The 10,729-nt window shown below is 45.1% G+C and overlaps 1 protein-coding gene across 1 annotated transcript; it reads right to left on the reverse strand.

Moving 5' to 3' along the window:
- Positions 1–4,142: 4,142 nt before the first annotated feature.
- Positions 4,143–10,001, reverse strand: LOC130490156 (zinc finger protein 420-like; the record flags this gene model as incomplete). The annotated part of the gene is made up of 6 exons (XM_056863974.1): positions 9,595–10,001; positions 9,513–9,528; positions 9,141–9,255; positions 8,201–8,271; positions 7,875–8,001; positions 4,143–6,172 (listed from the first exon to the last, which is right to left on the reverse strand). Coding segments are annotated over exons 1-6 (2,766 nt in total), but the record flags the coding sequence as incomplete, so codon positions are not given.
- Between the last annotated feature and the right edge of the window lie 728 nt (positions 10,002–10,729).

A 10,729-nucleotide genomic window follows, 5' to 3' on the forward strand; every position in this document is an offset into this window, starting at 1 on the left:
TGATAATGATCCATTTATAATCAAATTAGCTGTTTGTTGAGTATATATACCTTTTATAGCAGTTTTAAAATTCTCACCAAAATCCATAAAGTCTAATACCTTAATCATAAACTGCCAATTAACATTATCAAATGCTTTTTCAGCATCCAAAAATATCAAAGCTATTGGTGTTGTATCTTGTTCCGCGTATTCTAAAAGATCTATTACCACCCTTAACATTCTGACTAATCAATCTTTCTGGTAAAAATCCAGCCTGATCTTCATGTATTAATTGATTTAATACCCTTTGATCTATTAGCTAAAATTGCTAATTTTTTCTCCCTTTCCTTATATTATTTTGTATTTTGTTGAATTAATAGTCCTCTAATTACTGCCTTACCGGCATCCCAAACTATATCTTCACGAGTACCCTTATCTATATTTTCTTTAAAATAATTCTGTACCTCTGACTTCAATTTATCAACTATTTTTTTATTTTTTAAAAGAAAGTCGTTAATTCTCCAGGGTTTATATCTTCTGTCTCCTATTCTGATTTTAACTGATACCGCGTTATGGTCTGACAACACCCTAGGCAAAATCTCTGAATCTTCAGATTTCTCTATTAGATCTTTCAAAAGCCATAACATATCTATCCTGGAATGTGTAAGATGTCTCTGTGAAAAAAAAGTGTATCCCTTCTTATTACCATGTGTCAATCTCCAGACATCAAACATATCCCATTGATCTATAAGAACATCAAAAATCCCTGGTAATTTACCTTCATTAATTGCTGTTTTCTTTTTCCCAGATCTATCTATCTTGGGTACCTTAACACCGTTAAAATCCCCCATCCATATCATTTTTTCTGTAGCATGTTCAGCTAATAGTATTGCTAATTTATCATAAAATACTTTTTGATTTTTATTAGGCACATATATTCCCACAAGCAGTATCTTCTGAAAACTACATGTTATTTCCACCAACAATATTCTTCCCTCTAAATAACTTTTGGTTCTAATGACACAGATACATACATAGCTATTCCATTAGTTTTTTTACTTTCATTACATGCTGTAAAAAGTGTGCCCATCCTTGAATGTTCCAATCTAAATATATCCTTTGGGAGTATATGTGTTTCCTGTAAACAAATAATATTAGCGTTAGTTTTTTGTAGATGGTGAAATATTTTCCTCCTTTTATTAGGAGAGTTCAGACCATTAATATTCCAAGATAAAACCTGTAACATATCAAAATTCGGTTAGATCCTTTACTCTTCCACGACCAAAATTATCATCCTTATCATGTAATGCCCCCCTTCCCCCCATCTTCTTTGTTCAGCCCTCAGTATCATCCGTTGGAGAGTCCTCTGATGAATCATTTGGCAGATCTCCTCCTCCAGTTGCTTCAGATGTCTTTTCTTCTTCTGTAGATTCTCTGGTTGGAGCTTGTTTGCTTGGCTTAATAGGTTTTACCAATTCTGCATCATATCTTTGTAAAAACTGTTCAGCCTTATCCACTTCTGTGAACTTGAACCTTTTAGCCTTAAAGATGAAAGAGATACCTTGTGGATATTCCCATCTGAACTGTATTCCACTGAGTCTTAAACGTTGAGTAATCTCCATAAAATCCTTCCTTTTCCTCAACAGTCTTGCAGGTATTTCCTTCATCAGTCTCAAAGACTCATCTTCAATTTTAAGTGGTGTCTTGTAGTGGTTATTGAGTATCAAATCTCGATGGCTCCTTGAAAACAATTGCAGCAGGCAATCCCTCGGTACTTTATTTCTGGTTGCATATGCAGAATTGATTCTATAGGCTGTCACGATCATCCCCGCAATAACTTCTTCCGATTCCTGTAAAAAATCTGCCAGGAGAACTGTCAGGTACCCACGTAAATCCTGATCTTCAACCTTTTCTTTCAATCCACGTATACGCAGGGAGGATTCTTTAATCTTGAGCTCAATCATCGCCATTTGGTCTAATTGCTTCTCTTCCCTCTCAGTTGAGGCAGCAATTGACATCTCAAGGGTATCCACCTTCTTCTTGATTTCTTTGGTTTCCTGTGTATTTTTTTTTAGCTTGGTTTCGACCCTATCTTGTCTGACAGTCAGGGATGAGATTGTATCCTGCAGAGCAGCTATTGCAACCGAATTTTGAGATGTAGTGACCGTATTCTGGGACAACTCCTGCTTCATTTCTGCAACATCTTGATGAGTCTTAGTTAAAAGTTCAAATACAGAAGTCAATGTCACTTCAGGCTTAGGTTTTTGAGTCATCTTTGTGCTCACAGATAATGCTGCTACTGGAGAAGTTGTCTGTTTAGTTATTATTTGGGTTACAGAGGACCTTCGTTGAGGAAGCTGTACCATCAGCTTAGGATCTTTAAGAATGTCCTTGGTGTGCTTCTCTTTTTCAGCCATTGAAAGACTGAAAAGGCTGAGAAAAAAAACAGCTGGGAATTGTAATCCAGAAAAAGGGGGTGAGGGGGGGGGCAGAAAACTTCTTTTAAATCATTGCATAGAAATATTTCAGATGAAACAAACCAGTTTGGAGAAAGCAATCACTATGACATCATAGATGTTTTATTCCATGTCACTTGATTGTCTTCCAACTCCTTTCGTTTGTTTTGAGAGTCTTGCTGTGCCAAGAAACTTTTTAAAGTGCGTCACTCAGCTGGCAAAAAGCCAAGAGTCAAAAAAACGAAACGTAACAGAATTATAGATAGTTCAGAGTTATCTTTAAGAAGCAACACTGCCACACACCCCAATTTGATGATTTAAAAATCAAAAAAGTTTATTATAATCCAAATATATAAAAAAATCGGATCCCACCTCGCTCTCTCCTGCTGTGTCTTTAAGATGGCGCCGGTTCTTCAGCAGAGCCCTGTCAGAGCAACCGCCGCCGATTTTCTCGGCGGCTATCGCTCCTATGACAGGTCCGCCACCGGCTCCCGATCCTGCATCCCCTCTTACACCGAGGGAGTGCCGCTTGCCGGATTTTGCAGGGGCTGTTTAAACACCTCTAGGCAGCTGATAGCAGGAGCGCGGCTCCGCGCTTGCAGCGGGGGGGGGGGGGGTCGTCCGACCCAGAAGTCCTCCACTCCCCTCTTAAAGCCTTCCAAGTTAGCAGCCATCACCACATTTTGGGGCAGGGAGTTCCACAGTTTAACTATGCGTTGTGTGAAAAAATACTTCCTTTTATCTGTTTTGAATCTGTCAACCTCCAGCTACAACAGATGACCTCATATTCTGGTATTATGGGAGAGGGAGAAAAATTTATCCCTGTCCACTCTCTCCAAACCATGCATAATTTTGTATATCTCTATCATGTCTCCCCTTAGTCGCCTTCTTTCCAAGCTAAACAGCTCTAAGCGTCTTTATGTTAGGCTCAGACACAGATGGCAAATGAGAAGAAAAATCAAAAAGGAAAGAGGTGGGGGAGGAAAATGGCAGACTTCAGGCCGGCTTGGAAGGACCCGTCTCACTCTCACCTTCACCTGGAACCTGCTTAAACCGGCAAGTGTCCAAGACGCAAGACCCCCAATCTAATAGCGGAGGGTGTCTCAGAAACTCATTCCAAGGCACCTGATTTTGGATCTGGCCAAAGATCCTCCAACTGGGAGAAGGCTGCGAGTGGTTAGCAAAGTTTACCCCGCTCGTCGGCCATCTTCTGCTGAGATAAGGAAATTTGAAATTGATTGCACGTTTTGAAGAAACTGACTTCAAAATTCAATGGGAAGAGCTGGAAATGACACCTGACATTCAAGGTAGTGAAGTTTTCAAAGCACCAAGAATGTCAGAGTCGATGGCGTTAAAGCTTCTTTTCATGGCTCAGAGGTGATGGCCTATTAAGTGGAAATGGTCTCTCATTGCTTTGATGAAATTCTCTTGAAGAAGATATGGTTGCTCACAGGTGATGGAGCTAGGGGGGTGTTATATAAGAGCCCTACTGACATCCTGGCTCTGTGATGGAAATGTGCTCTGCACATGGCAGGCAGATGAGCTCTCTCAAACCTATTCCAAAGATCCGCACATTGTACCCCAGGTGATCAAGGGGGCGCCTTTCAAGAAAACTGACAGAAGATGGCAGCTCAAATTGGGGTGTCTCAGCTGAGAAGGAAACAGGGGACTTAAACTGAGCATTCAAAAATGATTTTCTTCTGTGTGTGTTCTTTGATGCCGTTGAAGAGTGCCACTGCGACTGAATGTCTTTCCACACTCTGAGCATTCGAAAGGTTTCTCCCCTGTGTGGGTTCGTTGATGCCTTTGAAGACTGCCATTTTCACTGAATCTCCTTCCACACTCTGAGCATTCAAAAGGTTTCTCCCCTGTGTGGGTTCTTTGATGCAGTTGAAGAGTGCCTCTCTGACTGAATCTCTTTCCACACTCTGAGCATTCAAAAGGTTTCTCCCCTGTGTGGGTTCTTTGATGCTGTTCAAGAGTGCCTCTCTGACTGAATCTCTTTCCACACTCTGAGCATTCAAAAGGTTTCTCCCCTGTGTGGGTTCTTTGATGCAGTTGAAGAGTGCCTCTCTGACTGAATCTCTTTCCACACTCTGAGCATTCAAAAGGTTTCTCCCCTGTGTGGGGATGGCTTTGAAGATAGTCACTCCGACTGAATCTCTTTCCACACTCTGAGCATTCAAAAGGTTTCTCCCCTGTGTGGGTTCTTTCATGCCTTTGAAGATGGCCACTGCGACTGAATCTCTTTCCACACTCTGAGCATTCAAAAGGTTTCTCCCCTGTGTGGGTTCTTTGATGCTTTTGAAGACTGCCACTCTGACTGAATCTCTTTCCACACTCGAAGCATTCAAAAGGTTTCTCCCCTGTGTGGGTTCTTTGATGCCTTTGAAGAGTGCCACTGTGACTGAATCTCTTTCCACACTCTAAGCATCCAAAAGGTTTCTCCCCTGTGTGGGTTCTTTGATGACTTTGAAGAAGGCCAATCCGACTGAATCTCTTTCCACACTCTGAGCATTCAAACGTTTTCTCCCCTGTGTGGGTTCTTTGATGCTCTTGAAGACTGCGACTGTGACTGAATCTCTTTCCACAGTCTGAGCATTCAAAAGGTTTCTCCCCTGTGTGGGTTCTTTGATGCAGTTGAAGAGTGCCACTGCGACTGAATCTCTTTCCACACTCTGAGCATTCAAAAGGTTTCTCCCCTGTGTGGGTTCTTTGATGCTGTTCAAGAGTGCCTCTCTGACTGAATCTCTTTCCACACTCTGAGCATTCAAAAGGTTTCTCTCCTTTGTGGGTTCTTTGATGCAGTTGAAGAGTGCCACTCCGACTGAATCTCTTTCCACACTCTGAGCATTCAAAAGGTTTCTCCCCTGTGTGGGTTCTTTGATGACTTTGAAGATAGTCACTGCGACTGAATCTCTTTCCACACTCTGAGCATTCAAAGGTTTTCTCCCCTGTGTGGGTTCTCTGATGCTCTTGAAGACTGCCACTCTGACTGAATCTCTTTCCACACTCTGAGCATTCAAAAGGTTTCTCCCCTGTGTGGGTTCTTTGATGCCTTTGAAGACTGCCACTGTGACTGAATCTCTTTCCACACTCTGAGCATTCAAAAGGTTTCTCTCCTGTGTGTACCCTTTGGTGCACAAGAAGGTGTGATCTGTAATTGTAGTACTTTCCACACTGAAAGCATTTGTGTGTCCTCATTACAGTACCCTTTGGGAAAAGTGCACTACACTTTGTTCCACAAGAGTATATCCTTCCACTCTCCATGCAGATAATATGCTTCTCTCCTGAAGGAATCCTTCGGTGTTGACAAAGGTCTGATTTCTGTGAGAAGATCTTGCCACAATCTGAACAGCTATGCAGTTTCTCTTCTTTATGTGTTCTTTGATGTCTAAGTAGCTCTGTTCTGCATAGGAAGCTCCTCCCACACTTCAAGCATTGATGCGTCTTCTTTCCGTTGTGCATTTGCAAATGGATATCGTACTGGGCTTGATCTGAGAGGTTCATTCCACACTCCAAGCACTTATATGCTTCCTCCACCATGTGGATTAGTTCATGGAAATTCCGTCTTTGGCCAGGAATGGGTTTGTCCCTCTTCTTGGCTGTGTGACTTCCTTTCCGCCTCTTAGGTCCGCCTTGATTCCTGAAGTTTCCTTTCAAATCTTTATTCTTCACTTTATCTGGCAATAGCTGATGCGCTTCCTTATCACCCTCATCCCATTGATCATCCCCTGCTGGAATGAAGAGAGATCTTGTTAGCACCTACACAATAAGGTCTGATTATCCACACAAAAAACATTTCAGTGGCTTTTCCCTGCTCTACATTGACAGGTACAATATATGCACTTTAAAGGGACATGAAAGTCTTGGTTTGCAGTCTAATGATTTAGTCAGCTCCTCACCTGAGTGAATTCTTTGATGTGAAGAAAGGGCAGATTTCCAACGGAAGGTCTCTCCACATTCCTCACAATCATATGGTTTCTCTCCTGAGGGAATTTTCCTCTTGGAAATAACACTCATGTTCCTACTGAAGGTCTTTCCACAGGCCAAACTTTCATTTTCCCTGGAGCGGATTCTCTGATTAGCACGGAGGCCTTTGTTCTTTCTTGTTTTGGTTGACCTTCCTTCTTGGATTGGGATTTCATGGACGTTCCCTCTTTGGGATGGAATGGGCTTATCCCTCCTCTTTGAGTGGCTTCCCTCCTGCCTCTGTGGTCCATCTCCATCCTCGAAGTTTCCTTTGGTACCTTGATACTTGTTTTTTTCCAAAGAGAACCCCTGGTATCCCTCAAGCAGCTCATCTACATTTGCTGTTGGAATAAAGAAAGAGGTCAAGCCAGAACCTACACAAGAAGGCAAGCCACCCATCAGGCACTGCTCACTAATGGGTATGCATTTCCTTTATCAGACCTTCATTCCCACCCCCGTGCCAATGATCACCTTCTTTCTCCCCCACCAGAACTGTTGGTCACACTTTATCTCCAGCAAGACCTCCTAAGTCAGCAGTTTTTATATTCTGCCTCCCCTCCCCTCTCCCGACTCCTCATATGCCCTCTTTCCCTTAAAGTGGCCAAGAATTGTTCCCCCACTGTTCACATTTGACGTGTCGTGCAGCTGTTTTGATTCTCTGCTATTTATGCTTAAATAGAAGACAAGGAGAAAAGACGGTTTTCATATCCTGATTTTCTCTACCTAACGAGTCTCAAAGTGGATTACAATAACTTTCCCTATACCCCCCACAACCGACACCTTGTGGGGGAGGTGAGGCTTAGAGAGTCCTGAGGGAATAGTGACTGTCCCAAAGTCTCCCACCTGGCTTCATATGGAAGAGTGGGAAATCAAACCTCTCTCTCCAGACTAGAGTCCGCCACCCTTAACCACTACAGTCCGCTGGCTCTCCACAAGAAGTTAGAAAGAGAGACAGAGAGGTAGAGAAAGTTATCGCTCTTATATGGGGAAGGAAAAGAAATCCAAAGAAGAGGAAACTTTTTTCTGAAAGAATGGAAACCTGGTAAAGGTTAGAGTCCACAATCCCAACCAGTGTAAGGGGAACGAATCAATTCTAGATCAGAGTCAGAGGGGATGACGGCAATCCCATCTGGGGGACAAGTGTCTTGTAATGCTTGGCAACTGAGAAATTAGGATGGAGCTTCATGAGGGCCTCTCAGTCCTGCATTGACCTCAGGCCAGGACACCCTCACTGGCTTGAACAATGGCCACAACACTGGCCTCTGTTGCCCCTGTTGCTACTCGGGTCACGCTACCCGGTCATGGTGAATATCGCTTTCGCTGCCACCCCACCGCCTCGAGGCTCCCAAAAGGAATCAAGTAACAGGGCAGGTCTCAAAACAGTGCAGTGCTGTTCAAGATGTTGATTCACATATCAGGCCAATGGTAAAATCCCAATGGCAGCAATTTGCACCTTTGGCGCCTTACCCAGAGAGGCCACGCTCCCGTAGTTCTCCAGCATGACTTCCTTGTAGAGATCTCTTTGTTCTGGATCCAGCAGGGCCCACTCTGCCTCAGTGAAATGCACGGAAACTTCCTCAAAGGAAACTGGAGACTGAAAGAAAAAGGAGATTCCTTATCATAGAGATCCTTCCAGGCAGACATGAAACTGTGGAAGGGGCATTCTGGGAAGGCATGTGTAAAAGGAGTGGCATGCAGAGCCTCTTGCCTGGGCCCCTTAACCAGAACTGCAGGAGGAAAGCCCCCCGAGAACGGATTTGAGACCAAGGCTGCCCCCCGCTCATCTCCCCTACCTGGACTGGAGGTACAGCAGCAGTTTCCACACCTCTGCAAAGAGAATGGCTGAACACTGTCTCTTCGCTACCTGCGAGGGAGAGAAAAGCGGAAGAAAGGGTATTAGCCTTGACATCTTGTTTGGTTTTCTTCTGTGAAGCGTGCTTTATGCCTCCCTGTTCCCAGGGAGTTACACTTTGTAGTAAGTTGTGTAACTTTGTAACTTTGTAGTAAGTTGTGGGAGAGGCAAAAAAGAAGCACAAGATACCCATGAGCCTCAGGGGGGCTTTAAATGCTGGTGACCCGTTTCAGACTTCTGTCATAATTGAAACTTGTCCCATGAACTTTGGAGCTCAGAAACGTGGCAGCATCTCTGCTGGATCAGACCAGAGGCCCATGCAGGCTATTCTCCCACCGGCTGGGCCCTCGCACATGCCCTTGAGTCCAGGCTGGTGGGAGAAAAAAAGGGAGGTGAAAAAGAGGGAGATGGGAGAAAAAGAGAGTGGCACCTCGCCAGCACTTCTGTCCAAAACAACCAGACGTGAATCAAGTGCATCTGGAAACCCAGGGTAATGTCAGTGAGTGTCCGGAGCATCTACGGATCCATTAATGTCCCATCCGGGTTTTCAGACAGAGGCAACATCAATGTGACATCACATCTGCCCAAGCCCCCCACAAAGCTGCTGGCATTCCTAGTCCGGCATCCTTTTTCCTGTAGCAGCACGTCAGATTTCCCACGAAGCATGAGCACAAAACACATTATCACAGTATGGCTGGTCACTAGCAACTGGAATTGCCCCCATCAATTTGTCTAATCCCCTTTTAGAGGCGTGACAATTAGCGAACACTGAGAGCCACAAGTTGTGTGAAGAAGCATTTGGGTTTTTTCCCTGACTAGAACTTTCTACCCATCAAATTAACTGGGTGCCCCAATCCCATCCAGGCACAATGAGTCCTTACCGCAGGAGAGGACACCTTGGGCGCACTCTTGGGCTCGGGCCGGCTGCCCTTCCTCCAAAGGAGCTCTTTCCATCTCACAGAACTTTGCTTCCATCTTCACGGATGGACCCCAACTCTGAAACAGCAGCGAGGGAGAGGGGTAAGAGATGGAATGGAAGGCACCAAGGAACCCACTCCCTTACTCTGCACCTAGGGTTTTCTTCCGACCCTGGGGTATTATGTGGAGGGACAAGAAATTCCCTAGAAGAAGTGGCTGCTGAAGCAGGTTGTTCAACCTCCCATTTGGATGATTAAACCTTGGGCAAACATCAGGCGTGGATAACGCCATATATTGTGGAATGAAGTTAAATACCTGGACAGAAAAGCCCTCACCTGTTCTGCCAGCTTGGTCAGCATGGGGGCCTTTCCTTGCTCTCTTGCCAGATCCAGGTCCTCCTGGGTCCTGCGCCTCCATTTCTCCTCTGCCTGACTCAGGAGGAAACCTTCGGCCAGGGCCACCGCCTGGGAACTGGTCTCCGGCCCGCATCCTCTGACCCAGCGATGCATTTCGTGGGGCAGGATGGTCAGGAACTGCTCCAGGATCACCAGGTCCAGGATCTGCTTCTTGGTGTGTGTCTCTGGCTTCAGCCAGTGGTTGCAAAATAAATGCAGCTGGCTGCAAACCTCCCGGGGCCCATCGGCCTCACAGTAGCAGAACTGCCGGAAGCGTCGGCAATGTAGTTCTGAGTTCAGGGCCTCCTGATCCCAGATCTCTGGCACAGCTCTTTCCCAGGATTCAATGCCACTCACAGCTTGGTCAGGATGGGGTCCTTTCTTTGCTCTCTTGCCAGGTCCAAGTGCTTCTGGGTCCTGCTCCTCCATCTCTTTCCCCTTCTATTGGGTCGCCTCCCCTTTAGGCACTTGGCTGTGAAGAGAGGATTCTCCCTGCTGGGTGGGCGGGCGGGGGGGAGGGAAAGGGGGACAGATAGCAACTGTGCCAGAAGGAAAACAAAAGGGAATAGAGATACACTGGGTCACCCCAAACTTGCTATCAAATCAAATATTAAGTCCATACCCCCAGAGTAAAAAACATGGTGGCGCCGCCACCATGCAAAAACACAGAGGTCCAAATGACGGATCCCCATGAGCGCTCGGTATTGAATCACTCCAGATTGACAATCAAATGACGTATCACGTCCATAACCACCAGTTAGGAGCTAAAACTAAACGGTCTGGCTCAAGGGGTCAGGTGGGACACTCCCAACCCCGCACACAGAAAGCTAGAATGGCAAGGAGAACGTTTGTTTCAGTTACTGTATATTATTCTCCAGTTTTAATTCTGTAGCCGATAAAAAATGCATTTTTTTAAAAATGGCATTTGCCCTATTAATAAATGAATCTCAGCCTGACGGATCCTCATGGGCACTCATTATTGAATCACTCCAGGTTTACAATCAAATTACGTATCATGTCCATAACCACCAGTTAGGAGCTAGAACTAAACTGTGTGGCTCAAGGGGTCAGGTGGGAGATTCCCAACCCTGCAGACAGAAAGCTAGAACGGCAAGGAGAAAGTTTGTGCCCACGGCCTCTGCCTGTGCGAATCAGCT

The sequence above is a fragment of the Euleptes europaea genome, chromosome 1 (assembly GCF_029931775.1).
Source record: "Euleptes europaea isolate rEulEur1 chromosome 1, rEulEur1.hap1, whole genome shotgun sequence".
Taxonomy (NCBI): domain Eukaryota; kingdom Metazoa; phylum Chordata; class Lepidosauria; order Squamata; family Sphaerodactylidae; genus Euleptes; species Euleptes europaea.